General features: G+C 40.2%; 1 protein-coding gene across 6 annotated transcripts in view; it reads left to right on the top strand.

Moving 5' to 3' along the window:
* Positions 1 to 89: 89 nt before the first annotated feature.
* The window catches only part of rgs7a (regulator of G protein signaling 7a), a 44,729-nt gene continuing 20,221 nt past the window's right edge, over positions 90 to 24,597 (top strand). For 4 of the 6 annotated variants that reach the window (XR_006023389.1, XR_006023390.1, XM_042066219.1 and 1 more), the window contains exons 1-2: positions 92 to 289; positions 1,980 to 2,102. Coding sequence is in view for 2 of the 6 variants with exons in the window: in XM_042066219.1 (XP_041922153.1) it covers positions 2,028 to 2,102 (75 nt within the window). In the remaining 4 variants the exon portion in view is untranslated. Of the gene's footprint in view, positions 290 to 1,979; positions 2,103 to 24,597 lie in introns of all 6 variants that reach the window. The other 2 variants (XR_006023392.1, XR_006023391.1) reach the window with 2 other exon arrangements.

The following is a 24,597-nucleotide window of genomic DNA, read 5'->3' on the forward strand; positions in this document are numbered from 1 at the left end:
TTTTCTGTCTTCATTCATTAATAGAAACCTCCCAATTCGACCATGGTTGTTTGGATTCTCTGCACGTGATTTGGTCATAGGTCGATGCGCGCTCCCGCAGAGCAGTGGCCGCTGCGCGTTCTTTCTGAACAGCATCATTCTCGCGACGAGAAGAGCTACAGCTAGTGTCATTCTTCACATTTCCAATGAATTATCATCGCATTCCTATGTCTGCCAGCTGACAATCTGTGAAGTATCTTCTACGCTTGGAAACGGGATTCGCTTGATTTGTCAACTGGGTGTGTTTCAGGTAGGCTAAATATAAAAGGAACGATGGTTTATTTACATTCACTGTCGTTTGTCGTTGCTTCTTAAGACGTAAATGATTGATTATGGAGAGGTTGCTTTCGCGGGAGCTGTCTGTGGTCCTGAAATCTGAATGAGAGCATTATTGAAATTGTGTTGTCCATAAGGCGTCATTGTTGATACCTGTTTGTTAATCCGCCTGGCTAGGGTGTATGGTGCAGTTTTCTCATGTCTAATGCACCTCGCTTATCAATATGGTAGAGCATCTTGTATCAAGTATCGAATATGCGAATTTCATACCAGTCTTTTTTTCTCGATGACAATATAGCATTGCAAACATTTCCCCGTTTCACATTATACGTGTAGAGCAGCTATTTGAACAGGTTTAACGTTAACGGGTTCAGCCCAAAGCAGCATTGTTCTGTCATGTCTCCATTTGCTCAAATTTTCCCCAAAAGGTTAATTGTCGTGTGAAAGACAGATTTGTAATTATGCAGGCAAGCGCGTTGGCAACAGCTTTAAGATACATTGACTAACATAGGTATCGTAAACAGGTGTTAACCTTAGGTGCATGATTTCCCTCACCTTTTCATGACAACCAATCTTTCATCGTGTAGCCTAACATATCCTTCATGCCTACATTCTGGCAATCTGATGTGTTTTGCGTTCTGACTGAACAGGTGCTGACCTTAGAAACCAATACATGCTGACATTGAAAACGGCAGCTACTTTTCTACTTCAAATGAAAAATATACATTATTTCATATGCTTGGTATTGTAAAAAGCATGTTGTCAAGTACACAAACATTCATTGGTAAATAAGTTTGAAGGCACTTGTAAAGCCCTCCTGTTGTGTTCGTGGTCAAATGTGACCAATTGACAATTCTTTTTTCTCCAAAATATTAACTTATTCTGACTACCATGAGGCTTCTTTGACTTTGTTAACACAAGACATCTGAACAACACACAAAACAAATGTTGATATTTTTTATAACAATTTGAGTGTTTAACTTTCGAACACCCATGTGTATTTCCGGTCAAAAATGACCGGCCATTAGAAATGAATGGGTGAGAAAATGGTCAGTGTATAAAATTGAGTCCAGGCACATACTTATTGATCAGATGGACTCTATATTATGTGCTTCTGTACATTAAAACACACACACAAACACACCCTCACTTCCCCACTTTGCTTCTATGCCAGCCCCCACTGGAACCTTTCCCCAATATAATCTTTCCCTTTCTGACTTGCATGAGCTCAGGTCAGTGAGGCCTGCAGGCCTTAAATAGCAAATTAAAGTATAAAACTGGTTATATTCAACAGAACACAAGTTGATACAAAGGTCTATCACAACATTAGATGATAATATGTGTGTTACTATGGATGTATAACAAGTTATAATCCAAATCCTAGTAAATATAAAACGAACACAACAGGAGGGATAGTAGGCCAATCATCTATAACTATCAACTACACTATGCTATTGAAAGTTACCACTGGTAACTGTCATTGTTTATGACCATAACAGAGACAGGGGTAGTAAATACAGTTTTATGAGTTTAAGATGAGTGTGTAGCTTTTAAGGCATTATCACACTTTGATCACATTTTATGTTGACGTTTTTTGTGGCAGAGCCTCATTTGTCTGCACTAATTATTAGTTATTAAAAGTTCTTTGTCACCTTTTTCTGCAGTTTCTGTGATTTGTTGGACTTGCTGTTGTGCGGTGGTGATACTGGACCATGGCACAGACCAACAATCTGCAGAACACCAATGGGGAGGCCGATGACTCACCCAACATGCTAGTCTACAGGAAGGTAAGACCCTGAGTGGTTAATATAATCTAGCAATGAAAGCCGTGTTCCAACCTCTTCCTGAGAAGATCACAAAGTTCTCTGTGTCTTCACTAACGAATCAGTATGAACCTCTTTGTGGGAAAAAAGCGGACTATTGTCTTGGGTTACAAATGCAATGCATTGAAGAGATTGATGTGCTTTGGCCCATCCTTTTCTGGGTCAGTGACATGGAGTGCAAGGGTTGTCTAGTTGATGTGATCTCTATGCAATGCATCTCAGTACAGTGGCCCTTGGGCTGCTGTGGGTTGTTTGAACCTTCCGTTTTCCTGGCTCTTACCATACTGAAGAAATTTGCTGCAGAGCAAAGGCCAACTGCTTAATGACAGAGTCAGAGGAATAAATGTTGTTTCCGATTCATTCAATAGCAGGCACACTAATTGTGGAAGCGTTTATTACTGGAGAAGCTGCTCTTCAGTCTCCATGCTTGCCCAATAGTGGCAACAAAGTAGCAATTTTAGTTGAAAATTGTGGGGTCGTGTTCCTTTGCTGGTGAATTGCATGTCCTTTAATGTTTTATTTTCAATTGAGTAATAATTATCCAGGAGAAAGCTGACAATGATTACTGAGAGTTTCAGTAAGAATAATGGGCTATATATTTTCAAGGCAGTAATGTGCCATTAATTCGGTGGTGCACTCTAGGGGAATAGTAATATTCCTCAAGAGATAGTGAACTGTTAGCTGGCTAGTGAGCACTTCTTCACTTGCATTCATTAGAAAGAAGCCAAACAAGAAAGCAAATGAATAGGAACTTGCTAGCTAGTTTGCAATTTAATTTTAGAAGACTGAATGTTGTTCCCTCTTACAAATGGAATCTATAAGCTGCTAGATGCACCAGTCAATACCAGGTAAATGAATAAAGTAACTTAAAGCTGTTGGAGGAGATTATTTTTGGAACACTTAGGCTAAAATATCTTGATGGTCTGACCATTGTTGTGGGACATTACGCGCTAAGACTTTGTATTCGAATTGAATATGTAATTTGTGAATAAAAATGTCAGCATTGTACTAGCAACTCTGGAGACAGACAGACAGAAAGACAGACATTGTTATCCACCAGCTTAACAAAGAATTGTGACCTGTTTTAAGAATTGCAGTGAGCATGAGCAATTGAACTAATATCATGGAACTCTGCCAGTAATCTTAAAGGATAATTATAATGGCAATATTCATTTTGGTTGAGTGTTTGAACATCGAATAGTTGTTTTGTTCCACTGCCTCTCCTCCCTTGTTTTTCATTGAAGGTGACTCTTTTGATCTGTTATGAGGGCCTGAATGCTACTTGTTTGCCTTATAGAGGAGTCCATCCTTGGAGTTGATGTTATTTTTTCAAAAGCAAATCATGAATCACTGTCTCATGGTTTTGCCATTCAGTCTTCTTCAAGTCTGCCAGGAGGTGTGGGATTGAGGCAGTCCTGTTGAGTGAGATGGTTGTGTTTTGGCCCAGGGCTCAGTATGGGTCAGGTGGATTGGAAAAGGAGTTTCAGCCTGGCTTGGCTCAGTCAAGCACAATTCAGTCCTGTCAGAACATGAGTGGTAGGCTCAGTGTTTATGTTTTGATGTTAGCAGGGTTAGGACAGGGTTAACTGCAAACTGCAAAGTTAGAGTTGAGATTAGATTACTTTCAGAGTTAGTGAACAATTGACAGACAGTCAAGAAATGGAACTGAGTGGCAGTTCATTGAGTTTATACTACTAGGCTAATTCATTCTTGTAATGACCTTTCCAAAATGTCCTGGGCATTTCATTTTAGAACATGGTCCCATCTGGAAAAGGCTCATTTGGCTATACGAAAGCCTTCTGGTTGTAAAAAACATTCTGAAGGAAGAATATGTTACCAAAGATCTAGAAAGTTTTCCCGATAATTGTGGTTATGACCACACCTCACGTGTTATGTTTTGTTTGGTGACCTGGTAGCAGGGCCGTCGGACTGGGGGTAAAACCACTACTGATAGGGGCCCAAGGGGAGAGAGGGCCCTTGAAAAGTCTGGAATATATTTTATTTTACCTGGGTTGAGGAACATGGGGGCCCATCAGGACTGCCTATGCAGGGGCCCAGGATCTTGTGCTACACCCCTGCCTGGTAGGTTGGTACTCCAAAACATACAGAGCACAAGGGAAACCAATAACTTTGGTCTGGCTGACCTCAGTTGGATAATATCATTACTGAACATTGATACACCTTTTCTTTCATTGTCTGTCTGCATTCCTAGCCTCCTTTTTTCATTTTGAAACACATGGGTGTAAAATAATCTCCTCCATTTTTCTCTCCTCATAATAATAATTTCTCTGACATCACTCTAAATTAATAAGATACACTAGTACCTTTTATAAATGTGATATATGAGGACCGAAAATAAAATATATCTGTAGAGCTAAAATGTGAAGAAGTGAAACTGCATACCTGCATCCAAATAGAAGCTACATCACACACACACACACACACACACACACACACACACACACACAGAAGGATTCACATAATTTCTCCATGCTCATAGAGGCTTTGAAGTGTGATCGCAAAGGAGAGTGCATTTTATTAGCTATGCAGCAGAGTTCAGTGATCCCTTTGCTCTGCATTCAAACACTTACCAAACATTTCACTGGAAGCAATCAAACCGTCAGACTACTCTGTACTGGGAACACTCAATCACACAATTCGCTGCGTTGGATTGGATTTCCTTCAGGCAGAATTGAAAATAGTACAACAGTGCCTCAACTCAATGTCTGTCCAAGTCAATGCATAATTCATATTTAATATAACATTCTTGGTATACCATCTTTATGGGGAATGTTTCTCCACCTGTGTCATATCTAGAGAGCATGCAGTGAATGTAGGCCAGATGGTATTGGAGCGGGAAGACGAGATGAAGAAAGAGAAAAAAGGATAGAAATCTGTGTGAAGAAATGATCAAGTGACTCATTACTTTTTCTGTTCATCTGTGTATCATTCATTGGCTCTGGCCTCTCTGTACACACTTGACTGAGGCTACTGTTGGCAGTTTGAATGTTATTTCCTCACATGGATAGGCCACTGGTCTAGACCATGAACTGCGACTCATCTCTCACTGAAAGGAAACAATCTTCATCTGTGAGGCGTACTGCATTCTCAAATGGCTGAACATTGACTGGAGACAGAAGCAGATTGGAGTTGTCTGTATTGTAGAGTGTTAGTCAAAGTAGCCACGTAGCTTCAATGTATTTTGGGTGTTTTTTGTGGTCAGTTGTGTTTGGATCTATGTATTCATGTAAGACGTTCACTGTGTTACCGTTTTTGCTAATTATATTTCGGAGAGTATAAATATTTCAACTGACACACTAAACCCTGTTTGCACTGACACATTTTCTGATTGGTGCCCTTGTTCCATGTCATTTGTCACTGTCATGAACATCTTTGACATTATAGCATTGTGCTTGTAAGAACAGTTGTTGGGTATTTCATTTACTCAAATGCACACACACATAAATGTGACTGTAACATCTTATTGTAGCATCTAGTGTGGAGACAGGGACATTTGCTATTTTTCATTCTTGCACTCTAATATGCAATCATGTTTATCTGGCATAAATGGGCCAACTGAAGTGCAATACAATCAGGCTCAAATGGTCAGTCAATCATGTTATTTGAATAACATTTAATACAGCCGAGTACAAAACAAGGCAATGCAGACATTCAAAGCAATGCAATTATGGCACACATTTCATAAATGGAACACTGTCCTTTAGTTACAGCAACTGAATCTGAGGCCGCATTGTATATTGTGGACAAGCCTTGCAGTGAGTTTAGATATGACATGGCACAGGCAGAGTGACTTCATTTGCACAAAAATATCAAGCTGACTTTGGCACAACCTCATTTACATGGAAGTCCCAGTTCATTTCCACTCCCACACACTCCCTCCCGCCCTCCTCCTGTGCAGTGAATATGGTACTAAAATACCAATGGAGCCTACAGAAGTCCACAATCCAAATCATGTTCCAACAGAAGTATAGTCTAGTGTTTCTAGTGTTACGGTACTCTATTTTAAAAAAGTGTGGATTGGTTTAGTTTAGTATTGTGGGCCTGTTTAGTAGTCAGTCTGCATTACACAATCCCTCACTGGGCCTAATTATTTGACCAAGGGCGAGGAGGCGGGACACACAAACAAGGAAGCTAAAAGTCCTTGTCTGCAATAAATGGGGAGTAGCCTAATAACACCTGTGATAGGACTGAAATACACTATAGTCCACTGTGCAATGGCAACCACATTTAAGTGAAGGATACACTGGGAAAAGGGATTTGCCAGCATTGGCTAACACACCATACCCTCTTAAGGCCAGCACACCATACCCGCTAAAGTGTATGATCAGTAGGAGAAATAGTACAAGCCATTCAGTAGCCTGATAACCTGATGTAATGTTACACACAACCTATACCCAGAACACTATTTCTGGCAATATAGCTAACTGTCTTTCTTATTCAAAATATAAAAAAGTGATATTGAGTATTTGTCAAAATGTCTATTCTTTGCTATAAATTAGGTACATTCTCAGTTCCAAAATCAAAGCTTTGCCCATCTGAAATCTGACAAGCAACTTGTTACACAGTGTTGCCATTGAGATGCCTTGAACCAACAAACATCTATTCAAGTAAACAACGTCTGAAACAAGCAGAGGACTAGCAGGTGAACTTTACGTACTCATGCTTCAGAACGCCTGAGGTAGCCGTGGCAGGGGGGTACTCAGACTTCAATCATGACTTGGCTCTGTGTGAACGGTGTGATGTCTCAGCGCACCGTTTTACATTGGGGAATGTTTATAATCATCTTTGCTCTTCAAAACTATTACAAATTCAAAGCTCCTGCATAACGAGTGGACAGGAAAAGACTAAAGTCATGTCTGAAACTCAGTGGCTTTCCTGACTCATGAGCTATGATGCATTATTGGATTTTAAGCAAATTAAGAAGAGATTAATTGTGTGGAGGGAAAGGATCTTGGGGCTGTCTATAGTAATTCTGTGCAGTGTTATGAGCAATAAAGCAACATTTATTCTTCATCAACTAAGCCCATCCACTAACCATCTATCAGCAATATCATTTCTATTTGAGTTTTTGTTGGATGTAAATGGATGTTTGACCACATCTTATTTTCATAGGACTATTTTGCTTGTTTGGGTAGGTCTTGGGCAGACATCAATACACACTCACAAAGATCACACCCTTCAAAGTTGTCAATATATGTTAGGTTAATTGGTCCCTCAGGAAGCATTGGCTCTATGGTGAGATGAGGTGACTGGCATAGGAGGCTAATTAAAGATTGCATGCTGCGTATTAGGGTAAATTATCACCCAGCCTTATGCCAAAGCTCTGTCTTTTTTTTTTCTCTAAGCTTTTCACTGTAAACATTCAGAAATGTACACTAGCAGAAGTCCATGGCAACCATAGCTACCCATGATGTTCTGATTCTGCTATAATGAGAGGTGCTAGAGTGTGATATGCCTGGCCTGAACTATGCTGCCTCTGTTCATGGGTGCTCATTGATTCAGACAAGGTTCTGCAGTCCTAACTGAAAAACAACTATAACTCTCCAGTGTATCCAGGAAACAGCTATCTGATCATTGCCACAATATCAACCAGAGGACACATGGAATGTTTTATCTCATTTAATGACCTCAGGATAAAACTGTCTTTCACTCTTTCTGGTGTTTTGTGTTATTTTCTGTACCGATATACTACACAGTTCCTGCCTTCGGACAGGATGACGGTAACTCAACATTTCTGGTGTAATATTATCTGGTTGGATTATGTACTCCTCTGAAAGGTAGCTTGTATTACATTGTCCCTTGTATAGCATGCATTGTGTGGTATGCATTACTATATAGGTATTCTCTGTATCGTCTCGAATGTCATGGCCTTTTGAGAATGGAGGGGATATCCCAGATGGGACGCAGTGCATTAGGTAAGAAAGTTAAAGTTACTGATGTTCAGTTTTGTCAAACAATGGCACAGTGAGGTAAAGCAGAATTCACCAGCATTTGTATTTGAAAAGACTGAACTCCTCCATCTTTTGTGAGTCTTTTTAGGAGGAGGAGACAAATCAAACACTACCCTGTCTGGATTGAAAGGTTGTCATGGTTTCCAGTCAATAGTTGCTAGTACAGTGTGTGCCTATGAGTATCTGTGGGTGCATGTATTAGTGTGTCTGTTTGTCTGTCTGAGGCGTGTTTGTGGTGACTAATTAGGAGAATATCAAGGCATTGCAGCCTCAGTAATGAGTCAGAGATAGGCCAGCTTGACTGGTGACACAGGCCCAATGACCGGCCCTCTCAACGCTGTCCTCCTGTATCGGCCTGTGCTGGTTCACGGCCTGTTGGCCATCCCATCCTAGAAGCAGGCCGTGGTCTAGCTCTCTCTCGTTATTTCTCTCTTCCCATACTCATCTCTCAGTCTCTGCCTGATGCCCTGGTACTCTGCCAGCGACGACTCTCTCCTCCTGTGTTCTCGCTCTCCCTCTCTGTCTTTCACACACCCCTCCCTCGTTCCTGCTCCTTTTTCGTCTCGATTTCTCTTGCTCTCTCTCTCTCTGTCATTCATGCACATTTTTATCTCTCTCTCTCCCCCTCTCTCATCTCTTTCACTCTCTCATCTCTTTGAAGTTCTCTTCTCATCCTGCCAGTACGCACTCCAATCAGGCCAGTTTTTTTTCTCTGAGAATAAATAGATTTGGAGGTTCATCTCAAGGATGTACTTATTTATTTATAATTTAATGTCAATTGTTGATTCCCATATGAGTCATTCTTTACACAAGCTCAAGTTAATGTGGACAATCAGTGTGCATCTTCAACATGTATTACTTTTATTTACAAAAACAAAAAATGATACGACTATATAAAGTACCTATGACTCACAAGTCCCTTTTTGGTGAAATTAAAAAAGTGAAGATGAACAAATTCAAAAGAGGACAGACACATACGCTATAGTGTCTTATGTTCTGCCAAGTGACTGTTCCTCCTCCTTATGTAAGGGCTACAGTCCTCCTATATGGTGAATGGAATTGATTGGTGAAACCCATAAAATAATGGGACTGTAATATCAAACCATGTTTCCGTGGCCCCTAGTAAAGAACATCTCACTAGAGATGAACTCGGGAGATTGTTGTAAGTTAATTATATAAATGGGTTCTTTGCATTGAAGTAAGGCTCTTCCAAGTTTCTTTAATGGCACATGCAGTGCACTACACAGGCATCTTACTGGAAAAGGAAGCAAGTCTGATACTGTATATAAATCCATACTATGCATTACATAATCTATACATTTGTCTTAATATGAATGATGCCAATTCAATCTGTTATAGTTCTTTACATTTACAGAACTGCATTTCAAAGTAATCCTTGTTCACTGACTTTGTACCTGTACTGTATTGGTGCATTACTGTTTGGTGCTGCAAAGCTGCATAAAACTGGTACTCTTCAAAACAACAATCTCGTTTCCCCTGAGGCCATAACCATTTGGTAAATATAATTTAACAAATGGTAAGACTGGAAGAATGGAAATTGAAATTGACTAGATGTTTTCTGTACAGTTCCCCCCACAAATTGATAATTAAACAACCCTGTTTATTGCTCCCCAAACAAGAATGGTTTGTGATGAAATTTGTTAGGATTTTGCGTGGCTTCTCCATGCCTGGTTTTCTAGGCAGCCGCTGTGTGTTCTCCTCCCTCTTCCTCTCTGCTGTCCCTGAGGATCACCTGCTCTCCGCCAGTTCAAGACAGTTCTCTGACAAATCTGCAGGGTGTGAAATCCGAGTCCTGTGGATTATCTTGTTTTATGTCTGCTTACTGATGATTATTTTTTATGGTGCCTCGAGACTTCAGTCACTGGTGCTGCATCTTCCAGCCTACATGCTTTGGAAGATCATGCCACAACTATACTTCCTAGTTCCTTTCCATATGGGAGTAATGCTAAGAGCACGGCTATAGTCTTTGGGCACAGTACCACCTCTCGAGCCTTGTATTCCATGGAATGAGACATAATCCATATTATAATGGATTCGTTTTTTTTTATTGAAGGTCATTGTATCTTCTCAAATAAAATTAGCTTGAACAAAAACATGAGCACAGTGCACCATTTTTCAATATGCAATTACTTTAAATATTAGACAGATATGCTTTTGGTTGAGCTTTATGCCAAAAATACCGAAGCAAGCAAGTGTAAGTGTTTTCATGGCTATCTAATGGAAAAATGAGTCTTTGGTTGGATCGTAAAATTGTCTTTGAGTTGATCAAGGTTAAGGATGTTTATCGTCAACATCACGCCGTTCATTTTAGTTTTGACCTTCTGGCACTGTGCAGGGAACAATCACAGGTATGGAGGTGTTGATTAGAACGCCCTGCCCAACTGCACAGAGACCAGCCTGCCCTGTATCGCTCTGTCTGTCGCTCCTGATCATTACAGACCACACAGACATGCTGTGGTGAAACTGACTGAATTGTTTAATTTGGATAGAATTGAGTTATGTAATTGCTAAGGGTGCTAAAGTGTTGTTTTTTGTTTCGGAACATGACGGCTGTGGGATTTCGACGGCGCTTGTGTTAGTCTGGGGAGTGACCTCAGAGGCCGACTGTCTGGGCTGACTGACGCACTTTCTCCAGACGATGCTGTGGATGCCGGTGACGGTGAGCACCGCCAGCTGGTGGGGCTTCATCACTATTCCGCTCACACCGAGTCCCCTGTTGTCAGGCACGTGTAACATTGGAGGGGCGAGTTATCCCTCTTTCTTCTCTCAAACTCTGTCTCACCATCCATCTCTTTCCTCCCTCCCTCCCTCCCTCTGTCTGTCTGTCTGTCTCTCTCTCTATCTCTCCATCTCTCCACTGTCTTTCTGATCAGAGTCTAAAAATAGACACCTCACCCCTCCTCTTCTTTGACGTGTCTGTTTTCCCCCTTTCCTTTTCGATCTCTGTCTCTCATTTTGTTATTTGCCTGCATGGGCAAATATGACTCTCAGATTCTGATAACGCTCGGAAAGGTGGTTTCTCCGTAATCATATTCAGGGTAATTTGCCCTCAACTAAACATATTGAAAAACAGCAACACCTTGAAAAATCTTTCAGAACTGTGTAGATGACCTTGCCAAAAGAGGATACTTTCACTGTGGCAAAAAACAATGATTATGGACGATCATGTTTCTAGAGATGAGCAGAGATGTGCTGGTGACTGTTGCTATGTTCATGTATGGCGGAGTGTTATATAGGGTCTTCCAAGGACGACCATACAGCCTGTAGTAGGTAACGCCTTTTCCAGAGGGGTAGAAAGGAATGTCTGAGGTATTACCATTTAGCTCACCATGACCTTGACAACGGTAAAGCAATCATGCATTAGTTTGAACCTTACGTAACAGTGAGCGCTGAACTTCATGTTCATGTTGTGGGTGTGATGTTCATATTTAATCCATCACTCCACCAAATGTCCTTTTGCTTGTGTTATTATACTGCATTTTTTCTGTTTTATGTAATTTATTTATTTAGAAATGGGGCCTTGGCATAGCAGGTGGGCAGCGATTCTCCCTCACTGTAGAGTTCTCACATACCGCCCACACACAAAGAGACACAGAGACACAGAGAGAGAGAGAGAGAGAGAGAGAGAGAGAGAGAGCAAAGTGAAAATACTGAGAGAGAAAGTGTCAACTTATATATTCAAATATTTTACTCTTCTAAATGTCTAAAGCTAGTTTAGGGCTTCTGGCCAAAAGCTCTGGCAGGTAACAAGCAGGCTCCAGCTTTTAAAGTGAAAGGAGAGCTGCTCAGGGTACCTCCCTCTCCTTGGGCCGATTCATTTTAGACATCTGCATGAAAATGGACAGCTTAGGCTCATGTTCTGCCTTCTGTATTGAAAGTACAGTATATGAGTCATTGTGTGGGTGTTGGGCTCTCTGTATCACCTTGTTGCGGGCTATGGGCTGTCTCTCTTTATTTGACCTGAAAAAAGCAGTGGGATGTTGAGTTTTAAAGTTAACTTGCGAAAGTTGCTCTAAAATCATATAATCAAAGAAAAGGAGAGAGGTGGAATACAAGAGAGCAGTAAAGAGAAGCTGAAAGCAGTAAAGTTTTACTGCATTCCTGCTTTATGTTTGGCATTGTGAACTTAGTTAACCTATGATGGGTCAAATGAGAATAATTGAAGGTATTTCAACAAGCCTTTCCCCCTAGGGTGTGAGATGGTGTAGTCTGGGGACAGAAAAAGAGAGAGTTTGGGAGAAAGCGAGAGAGAGAGAGAGAGAGAGAGAGAGAGAAAGACAGGAGTCGCCCTGAGGTACAAGCATGCATCAGGAGTGGGAGAGCTGGGATGCAGAATTATACAGCAGTACCCTTTCTGGCAAGACTGCATGCTGTGGACACATAAGATGTGTGTGTACATCTTTCCTTCTGCTGCATTTCCTTATATTTTCAAAGCTATTTCACATCCATGCTGTTTGTTCTGACAGAAACCTGTAATGGTCATTCTTTCTATGACAGCTTTTGACCAATTTGGAGATCCACAGATACTGAAGCAGATGCGGAATGATTGTGTGTTTTTGAATCAGCTCTACAGAATGGTGCCCTGGACATTGCTAATAATACTTAGCACCACCTTTTGAGGAGCCCTCTGCTATTGAACACTTCGATGAATAATTGCATACGTGTCCTGACAACAGAGGTAATAAATAAGCAATAGACAACAAAGGCAAACGGGCTGTTCAGTTTCACTGGCTCCTCCAGCTAAAATTAGATCTGGAATGGTGTCATACCAACAACAGTTTTGTAGTGAGCCTGACCTTGGCCAATACAATCAGGCAAGATGATATCAGAGAAACTGTCGACAGATCAGAAGTGCTAATATAAGAGAGACTTCAAAACACAAGAGAAAGTGAAAGGAGAGCTGCTCGGGGTACGTCCCTCTGCTTGGGCCAGTTCATTTTGGACCTCTGCATGAAAATGGACAGCTTAGGCTCATGTTCTGCCTTCTGTATTGAATGCACAAGTATATGAGTCATTGTGTGGGTGTTGGGCTCTCTGTATTACCTTGTTGGGGGCTATGGGCTTTCTCTCTTTATTTGACCTGAAAAAAGCAGTGGGATGTTGAGTTTTAAAGTTGTGAAAGTTGCTCTAAAATCATATAATCACAGAAAAGGAGAGAGGTGTAATACAAGAGAGCAGTAAAGAGAAGCTAAAAGCAGTACAATTATTTGCTTTATTTTTGGCATTGTGAACTTAGGTATGATGGGTCAGATGAGGATGATTGAAGGTATTTCCCTTAGGGTGTGAAATGGTGTAGTCCGGGGACAGAAAAAGAGAGAGTTAGGGAGAGAGAGAGAGAGAAAGTGAGAAAAATGAGGGACAGGAGTCGCCCTGAGGTACAAGCATGCATCAGGAGTGGGAGAGCTGGGATGCAGAATTATACAGCAGTACCCTTTCTGGCAAGACTGCATGCTGTGGACACATAAGATGTGTGTGTACATCTTTTTGGAGCCTGCTGTGTTTTCAAGGTGCTAAACAGTCAAGGGCACAGCAGCAATTTCATGTAGTCATTTTTGGCAACATTGGGCCAGATACTTGCCCAGTGGTGCAAACGGGAATGCACATGGTGCATAGTGTCTGTGCAGAAATGGGTTTTCCTGTAATTGAGCTGGTTGTGCCACATGTGTCTTGATATTATAGATGCACTTAAACAAATATTTGGGCTATTAAATTGACTTCTTAACTTCTTACCGCATTGATGGTCATAATATGTGATCACATTATATCCCTCTCTCTGAGCCTACTGAGGCATGTTAAGCCTGAAAGCCAGTCGACTTTATGGGCAAAACAGACAAAAATAGGCAAGGACATGGAGCAAGTGAGGTGAACATCCAGAACAGTTTCAGCCCCATGGGCCATGGTCGGCTACACTGGAAAAAAGAAAGAGATGGGTTGTCAAATTGACTAAAGAACATTATATATGAATTACACATGTTTGTCTTGAAAACATGAGATTATTATGGTATGCTGAACCATTCACCTCCAATTTAATCGTGTATTACATTGTATGTAAATTAATGAAGTAAGGGAACACAAATGATCATGTGGGGTCTCCAGAGAATCTGCTGCCACCGTGTCTTTGTTTAATGGATTCCCATTAGCCTTAAAAGTTTTTATATTTTAATGATGTTCATTATGTTCTCTGATACCATGTTAAAGGCCATACTTTATTCCCACCATGAGCATGAACACTCAAGATCTCAATGGTGCCATTGTTTTGTTCCTTTAAAGTAAAGGATGTTTGTTGATGTTGCTGCTAGAGTTGATGCAATATACCTACAAACCATGACACTGCAGTATATTGCAGTAGTTGCAGTGACATTGCAATATTTTCAACTACTGATCAAATCTGCATAACACAACACAACACAAGTTACAGGATTAAATTGATAAGTTTATTGCACCCATGTTAAGCAACCTTTGGAATTAGTTGATAAAGTTATGTCTGTTTTTATAAGGAACTAAATACATTTTGTAAGCTGACCGATAAATCACTGTAAAACCAGAGTCCACATTACAAGTTAATCCAATATTTTCTTCAGAGACAGAATGAAAAGGATCTACTCTGTATACATGTTTTATTATGTCCCTAAATATAGGTGAGATGGTCTTCAGCCTTTCTCTTTCTTGAAAGATGGATAAAGTGATGACAGGAAAGAGAGGCCTTGTCTCCAGGAAAAATCGGATTGTTTACACGAAAGCCCCCTAAGTGGAAAGATAATTTAGTCTCTTTGTCATACTAGTTATCTCTACAGTTTCATGTCCTCTCCCTGTGATGTCTGGTGTGTACAGTCTTACTTACGGTCAGACAGTGGATATTCTAAGCGAAACATTTTCGATTTGGGATGAGATGTTGGTTAATGGCCACCCGGGCCTGTGGTAATGGGCGCTATTGATCGTTAAGAATCTTTCATCTTAAGTTTGATGCACGGACCTATCCATTTGAACCTAAATGCTGACCAAACCTTTGTACTAAAGAGGAATGTGAAAGTAGTTCTATTTCTAGATAACTTTAGCTGTGGTTCTAAAATCAGAGATTGTCCAGAGACTGTGCATTGTTTATACATTGCCAGTACATTGTTGGAATGAAGAACACTTCTACTGAATTGGAAATGGAGTGAAAGAAATAGTTGCGAGCTGCTGGTTCCTTATTGATAGAAGCCTCTTAGGATGATGAATCTACAAAAATTTAAAGTCCTCCCGATTCTCTGTCCTTGTGTTTTTAATGTTCATAATGTTTACATCTTATTAGAGGTTTCTAAAATATACCCTCTCCTTTGCTTTGCTTGATCCAGTTATCTGACATAAGGAAAGCAGATTTATCATAATTGTCAGTGTCTCTTGTCAGTGATCAGTTAAAAGAGTCCTCAGCTCTTTCCAGTCAGGTTTCAGGGAAAAGCATAATATATATATATATATATATTATATAGAACTATCACAGCAGCTATTAAAGTGGTTGATGATATTATTAGCGCGATTGATAGTAAAAGCTCATGTGCAGCACTATTTGTTGATCTTTCTAAGGCATTTGATACTGTACATCATGATATTTTATTAAGTTGTCTGGCAAAAATTGGTATGTCTGCAAAAGGGATGGGTTGGTTTAAACAGATTTCAATGTGTAATATGTGATGGTATAATACCAGAAGAAGCTGCTATTAAGGTTGGAGTTCCACAAGGCTCCATACTAGGGCCATTACTGTTCACTATATATTTATATATATATGATATTTGTGAACATATGACTAATGCCAGTATGCACCTGTATGACACCATTGTCTATTGTTCTGCCCCTTCACCACTAGAGGCACTGAAAAAACTTCAGGAGGCATTTGCTACACTGCAAGAAAATCTACTTAAATTGAAATTGGTATATATATATATATATATATATATATATTATTCACAAAGTTTCATGTCAAATCATTGCCTCATTTCCACTTTAGGGCCAACAAATACAAATACAAAGGGTGTCATTGATTTTTTTTACTGGATGAAAATCTGTCTTTTAATCTCCATGTGATAAACTTAGTAAAGTATCTTAAGGTAAAGCTAGGATTCTTTTATAGAAACAAAGCCTGTTTTCATTTAAATGCGAGAAAAACACTTGTTACAGCCACCTTTTTTATCTGCTTTAGATTAAGGGGACATTTTGTACTTGCATGCTCAAAGACCGTGTTGCACTCATTGAATTCTGTTTATCATTCTGCACTACGTTTTTTTAACTCTATTGTATTTGTTGTCTAAGTATTGGGTACTCTACTCACCATTGTAATCTATGCAGTCTATCTGGTTGGCTTCCATTGTCAATACGTAGACAACTTCATTGGTACATTTTCATTTATAAATCAGTTATTGTAAAAGCACCAATTACCGCCCCTTTCGTTCGAAAATTCTAAAACAACAATGGTTTTTAATACTTTAAAATAAATAAATTAACCTTACAATTTTCAGTAGCCATGGTGTGTAGATTTGAACAAAATCTGGTTTGGTTCTTACCGGGGCTTTTACTGCCTGAAATATCCGATTTTGTTTACCACGCTTGGAGTCTAGTGCTGGGCTGGTGGGTGCCCTATTTCCGCTCATTCACACGGCATCAACGGTTAAACCGAGAATTCTCGTCAAAAATTAAAATTCCACTGGAGCTTCAAGCGGATTTGTACACGCAACCTTACAACACTGTTTACAGCTCTTCGAGTCACAGTAAAATGACATTTTTGGTACATAGCTAATTTAGATATACTCAGGGTGCGATTTGTGTAAAAACCAGAGGGGGGTTGATTTTTTTTTAAAATGAACGAACGATTCATAGTAATGTCATGGCTAATAATAGCCTATATTCATTTTGCCACCTTTGTAACATTTACCTTTATCTTAGTTTTAGTTTACCGTGATGTATGACTTTAAACAGCGAGTGTGCTTGGTATGATGATCAGCTCCTCTAATGCAGGGTAGGACTACGTTTTGACAAGCATACAAATTCACCTTGTTCTTGCCCCATCTGAAATGACTCCTCTACTTTTGCTGCCTCCTTCCTTTCTGTATTTGTTATGTAAAAAAATGTTGTATATGATGGCACTGAAGTCTTGAGTTAGTGAATTGGCTAACAGTGTTAGTTGGTAACCAAATAGCACACATTGCACTACACGCTGCGTACTGTAGGCTACGTGCATTCTCTCTCCTGCTGATTTGCGTTCAGTAGCCAAGTGCGTAATATTGCAAAAGTTGAAAAAGTGTTTATTGTAGCCTGCAGAAAATAAATAGCCTACAATTATACTGTCAGTTAATTGGCTACAGTGCAGTGAAGTTTGGAGAGTAAAGTTATAGGGCAAATTGAAGTTTTATGAAAATAATAATACCCATCAACATTCGTTTTTGCAGTACAGATTATTTCTGAAAGTTATTTGTCTACTAGGCATAGCCTACTGGCTGATTTATCAAACGAGTGCTTTCTCGTTCGTCCTCCGCAAACTACAGGTGTTTCGGTAGAGAGCCATTGAATAAGCGATGCCAAGCCATTTCTGTAACACTTTTTGTGACATTCAGCTAATATCTCCTCATTTAAGTTCCTTCGGACAATAGGCCTACGTTCTATACGTGGAGTTGTCCTCCATCTCAGTTGCATCAGTTTTCTAATTTTGAAGGTTCTAAAATATGACGATATGCTTCACTGAATCCTTCTCGTTTTCTTTCATTTGTCCAGCTAACTTTTCCATTGAAACTAGCCATTTATGATGGATTACACAGTCGACATTCTGAAATGTCCTGCACGATCAAGGCCAAATTAAGTTATCACGCAGCCACTGTGTCAGCTGCATGAGTGCTGACGGTGACGGTGCGTTTCTGATGTCAGATTATTAATTATGTAGGCTAGCCTACTAGACTGTTCTCATGTTGCAGCGCTTTACTTATATGAAGTAGCATTAATCAATATGAGGGGCAGAGGGGGATAAATGTTGTCCCCCCCGGCGATGAAAATAATTAAGCAGAGGGGAGGATATCAAGACCAGAGGGGGGGAAATCCTACCCATCCCCCCCTACAAATCGCACCCTGGATATACTTATGGTGTGGGTGCTTGCGTTTCTTTACAAATCTGCCGTCTTGGTTTGTATAGAAATGAATATTAAGTGACACATGCACGTAAGAGGCTGGAAATAGAGTGTAAAGAGGGCGGTAATAGGTGACTGTCTCAATGTGACTACCCTGGTTACACAAACGATGAATAATAACAAATATATTTTAAGTCTTTAGGCTGAACTGCAGTTATCTGAAGAGACTTACAAAAAATTGATACCAAGTTGATTGAATTTCTTGCCTAAGCCCTTTACAAAGTTGTCTGACAAGAGATGCAGGCTAAGGATATATCATGAAATGATCTGAGTTGCTCAGAACTGTGCTGCTGTGGATCTCAGGAAGTGCCCACGTCCATATGCCCGAATGCAGAGATGCTGCCAATATCCTGCAAATAGGCAAGTGGAGGGCTGGACAGAGAGATGAGGAGAGAAAGACAGGTTTCATTTTCCTTCTGCTGCATTTCCTTCTATTTTCAAAGCTATTTCACATCCATGCTGTTTGTTCTGACAGAAACCTGTAATGGTCATTCTTTCTATGACAGCTTTTGACCAATTTGGAGATCCACAGATACTGAAGCAGATGTGGAATGATTGTGTGTTTTTGAATCAGCTCTACAGAATGGTGCCCTGGACATTGCTAATAATACTCAGCACCACCTTTTAATACTCAGCACCACCTTTTGAGGAGCCCTCTGCTATTGAACACTTCGATGAATAATTGCATACGTGTCCTGACAACAGAGGTAATAAATAAGCAATAGACAACAAAGGCAAACGGGCTGTTCAGTTTCACTGGCTCCTCCAGCTAAAATTAGATCTGGAATGGTGTCATACCAACAACAGTTTTGTAGTGAGCCTGACCATGGCCAATACAATCAGGCAGATGATATCAGAGAAACTGTCGACAGATCAGAAGTGCTAAGGGAGACTTCAAAGCACAAAAGAGTGATGTGTGTGTGTTTTTTGTCATCGCCTCCGATCATGTGTGTGTGGTTTTTGTCATCGCCGCTGATCATGTGGAAAAAACACTTCTTCCATCCAACACACAGAATGGCAGGAGCCATCTGCTAACCCCACCTAAGAGGAGCTACCGCTGTGTATGTGAATGTGTGTGTGTGTGTGTGCGCGTATATATGTGTGCGTATGTGTGTGCTTGCGCGCGTTTGTGCAGGCAGCTAATGTGTAAACAAGAAGACTGGATGCAAATACTTTTAAAGACAAACAACACTTTTTAACTGCCAAACAAATATTCTTTCTTAATTATTTCACGTTGTGTGACATATGCCGATATAATAACCTCAGCTTCGAAATCTGTCCTATTTCGCCATATGTATATAAAATCATCACAGACACATGAACTGAGCTTGGGATTTTTTCAAAGAACCATGTTTGGGTGGTCTTTGGCATACACTGATTTTGCATTATTTAAACAGATACATTAAGATAAAAAAAAGCTCACATATTCAAAATGGCAAACAGCTCACTTTGACTCTGTGAAGTCTGTTTTTGTACCTCCTGTTCTCTTCTTTCTAATTCCTCTCTGGGAACAATGCGCGGTTGCCTTGAGGTCATTTGCAGGTGTAAGTGTAAGGCTTAACAGTCTGCCACTGTTTGACACCATGCGTCAGTTAACCAATCTGATTAAGTCTGACAGCAGCTCTGTATTCACCCAACCCACTGCACTTATCTAATCTCAGAGTTTCACTGTGTGAAAGAGGAATTGTCGTCAGACTCCCACTGGAGTTTAAACAGGCACTGACGGAGGAGCCGAGGGACTGTAAATTCTGCTTCTCATTGGTGGGGGCTGTAAACGTGGCTGTTCATGATGTCTGTCTTTGTGGGAGTGTGTATTGTGGCAGCCAAGCTGGAAATGAGCCTCAGAGAGAGGCCTAAAGCATCAAAGTATGATCCGCAGCCTCTGGTTGAAGGGCAGGGTGTTTGTCTGCATCACAAAGGTTTGAAGAGAATGAGGGGGAAGTTTTGAGGAGTTCCGGAGATTCAGAGTGTGTGCACGGAGCGCACTGTGTAGAGCAGAAGAGGGCTGCGTGAATCAAAATGATTCAGTCGTCTTTTTTCCCCTGCCACGACATTTGTCCTTCATAATACAATAACTTTCTCCAGCAGCCCCCCCCCCCCCCCTCACGGTGGCCGTTTCTCCTTGTTTCTGTGTCCTTAAGGGTGACATAGAGATGTGAGCAATGGCGTCATCACTGTCTCCACTGGTTGCCATAGTAACAGAGGGGCGAGGGAACAGGAACAGGAGCTGTGTGTAAAATTGTTTTGGGCCATCATTTCCTTTTATGATGGCTAACATGCAAAAGCCCCACAATGGCCCATCCTTTATAGACACTAAACAGGTAAACATATCCCAGTTCTGTTCTACAGAGAAAGGAGAAACAAAACAGAAAAGCAGAATGTAAATGTAAAGGAAATCTGAAATAAAATAGCTTATGTGACATAGAAAGACACTACACATTTAATATAAGCAAGAAAAGCTAAGCCAACCAAAACTAAACTGAGGACCATTACAGAAATATGGCTATTTTCCCATAGCCCTGTCTGACAAATCAAATATCAGTTGTACAATCACCCAGGACATTGAGGTTTAGAGTTTTTTTTTAGGTTTACTGTTTTCTGTCACTGTCTCGCTGTTACTGTGATGAGAGGACAGATTGTTTTGGTCTAAGAGAGGGTTTCTGTGCAAAGAAAGAAGTACATTCTTCTCACATTGTCATTTGTCCAGAAACTGGAATGTATGATAAAGAGATGTAGTTATATGGTTGCATGATCCCTCTTGTAAATTGGAAAACACAGTCAACATATATGATTTAGGCCATGGCTTTCTGCTCTGCTCATAGTTATTTGATCTGCAATCCCCTTTTAAAGTGATACAATTTGTGGTTTGCTGTATTGCTGTGAAGATAAAAGCATTTTCTTGGCTGGCGCATTTTGGTGGTTATAGCTCACTTGCAGCACAACATATGGTATTTAATAATCTATACCATATATGAGATTAGAGGTGTTATGTTCACTCTACAAGTAATTTGTTTTTCAGTCTTCAGACAGATCTCTTTCCCAGCATTTCATTGGTTGGCTGTGTTATGTGTCCGGCAATTATGCTCACTCCCCGCAGGTTGGCTGTTTAAACACTGCTTTTTGGTGTTGCTTGTTTGATGTTAATGGCCCCATGCACCACCATTAACTCGACTTTCTGTTGCTTGTATTGGCTTGCAGGGGGTTTTCTGTTTATGCACTGCAAGGTTGTGCAACACAAAACAGCACTGGCCAGTATGTCGGTCTCTAAACTATGGCTCAGTCTAGTTCTGTGGGAATTGCAGACAAGAGAGGAGGATTTAATAGGTACATTGAGAGAGATGGACAACAAGTCTCCTTAAACAGTGTTGTTGATATTCTTTCCAAACACTACTGACGTTGGTACTGTGTGTATAACTATAGACCCTATGGTAAAAAAGAAGACTTGGGACAACGTTTAGTGTATCATATCCTCTTGGACAGTAAAGAGGAGTAGTTATACTTTCCATATTTCTTGCGTATTGCTCATTAGCGCCTGGTTGTAGGGGTGCTTTAGGGATATATCTGTGGCAGCCAAACACAGACATTTAGTGGAAGCTATAGCCTCTTCGGTGACCTTCACAAAGACGTGAGGGCTGAGCGCAATGCCAAATGGGAGGGCTCGTAGCCCACACCTCGAAAGGCAAACCTAACTTTCTGTGGTTGTCATTGATCCAAAGGTCCAAGATCCAAATCACATATCATGTAATCATTAAAGTACATGGAACACCTCACTTGATCATCGCATGTCCATGCTTCAAGTATCCATTGAAACGTTTAGTTAAATTATACATGAACATTGACAAAGGATAGATAAAAATGTTGACATATTTTAGAAATTAGGGGGTAGGGTTACATTTTGTAGAATATCTAGAGTGTTTATCAAACAAATTATAAGCTTTTGATATCAAATTAACCAGCAATAGCACAAAAAAAGTTGTGATATTATCACTATGTTGTCAGAATTTTTAGTGAAAAAACTTTAGTGAATTGCGGACAGCGAAAACGCATATCAAACTTGGTTAAAAAAATCACTTGTTGGCTATTCGCTCAAGAAGTAGTTGATATATTGCCAAATAAACATGCTAGTGATGCAGGAGGTCTTATACCAGTCAGTGTGATACCAAATATAACCCTGTTGGAGCATAATGCCTACAGAATGACAACATCGATTTTAAAGTGTCGCGTAAATGGCAGTTCGAACGAAAGCACTAAATATGTCAAAACTATTTGACCGCACCATTTCCCAGAGTGCCACCATGCTTTTTATGAACCATCAGGGTCCCCTTGAGGCATCTAGCATAGTGGCTTGCTTTCATACCAAAATTTTCACAGAACTTTATTTTGTGCAAGATGCTGCTGGAGTGTACTCCCTAACATGGTTATAAACGTATGACCTTACTTACCTTTTAAACTTATACACTTAGCTAGATTACATAGGCTACCTGATGTAGCTGTAGCCAAAATGTTACATTTACACACACTCATGTACACTTGGCATGACAATAGAAGTCAATAGAGGTAATTTACACTCCAAAGTCATCCTTCTTAGTTTTGCCCTGAAATCACATCCAACAATGAGGTAGTATGGGTAAAGCATACATTTCCAGAATCCTTGGAGTCCAGCGAGTATTTCAGTTTCTGTCTTTTGTATCTGTAATATTCTTTGATGCCATAGGGCATAAAGAAAGTCTATAGTAAGCGGAAATTGTGGAGGGCTTCACCAATGTACTTAAATAAAAGCTTAGGATGTACTCTTTAAGATGATACCAAACTTATACCAATATTATACAACACTGACAAGTGTCTTAACCATGGCTTCAACCAGGATATGCACCCGGCATCTAAAATGCGATTTATATTAGAGGGTGGTTTACTTCATTAGGTGATTAGATAACCACTAAAAAGCTACCAATCTCAGAGGTCTATCATATCAAAACATAAACTAGGGATGTGTAGGTATAAAAAAATCACAACTAGAATTTGCCCACCCAGATGGTACCGGTATCTGGTCTGGCCCATGGACTAATCAGCAAAGTTTTGAAGTGAAGAAGTGAGCTGTGGAAGTGTCTGTCTCCTCAGTAATCACCTAGCAGCTGAGTGTGGATCGTGCTCCGTCTTGAGATGAAAAATGAAAAGGTTGCTTCGCTCACTTCCCCAGACTCTGCGTTTTGTTTGGCCCCGAGGCACCTGCATGACTCTTTGTAGACTTGATAAGAAAATCACAAATGCAAGAACTATTCTCGCGAGTCAGAACTGGTACAGTGTGTGGTTTGAGGAGCACAATATTTCAGTTCCTTCTTTGGAAATGTATTAAGTAATGGTTGCTGACTGAGGCTATGCTTTTTTAAATGTAATCTCATCTCAAAAAGTATATGTTTCTTTCTTCTTTTCCGATGCTGCGATATGTGGTTTGAGATTATGGATGGCACTGACGTCAGAGTTCATTCTGCCCTCTGTTTCTTCACCTTTTTGTCCTCCAAAGACTATTAAACAGCTTCAGGTGATACAAAATGCAGCAGCTAGGACTCTAACAAAAACTAAAAGAACTGACCACATTACTCCAATTCTTAAGTCCTTGCACTGGCTTCCAGTAAGTCACAGAATTGACTTTAAAGCACTATTGCTTGTTTATAAATCAGTAAATGGAGCAGGACCTAAATACTTGTCAGACATGCTTCAGCAGTACACACCTTCTCGTCCTCTCAGGTCCCAGGTGAAAAACCTGCTAGTAAAACCTACAGTTAGAACTAAACATGGTGAAGCAGCTTTTAGCTGCTATGCGGCTCAGCTGTGGAACCAACTTTCGGATGACATTAAAAAGGCCCCAACTGTAGCCAGTTTTAAATCTAGACTTAAGACCAAACTGTTCTCAGACGCTTTCTGCTAACTGTGCCGAGTTACAAATTCTGAATCTGCCTCGATAATTATTCTACTTTGTCTTTTATTACTTTTTTTACTACTTTTGCCTTTGTTTTTGCTTACTAATTATTCTTTATTTTTAAATGATTTTACCTTGTGTTTTATGTTTTCTTTTTATTATGATCTTTACCTTTTAACTATTCTTTGACTATATTGCCCTTCTATGCTTTTATTTGTTATTATCGTTTGGTTTTGTTTATGTAAAGCACATTGAATGACCTCTGTGTATGAAATGTGCTATATAAATAAACTTGACTTGACTTGACTTGACTTGACTCCAGAGCCCTGTGATGTCACCCCTACTTTTCCACCACTGTGAGCATTTTTGTCGCTGGCTTTGCATCATTATTTCTCTGTCC

The sequence above is a fragment of the Alosa sapidissima genome, chromosome 16 (genome assembly GCF_018492685.1).
Source record: "Alosa sapidissima isolate fAloSap1 chromosome 16, fAloSap1.pri, whole genome shotgun sequence".
Lineage (NCBI taxonomy): Eukaryota > Metazoa > Chordata > Actinopteri > Clupeiformes > Clupeidae > Alosa > Alosa sapidissima.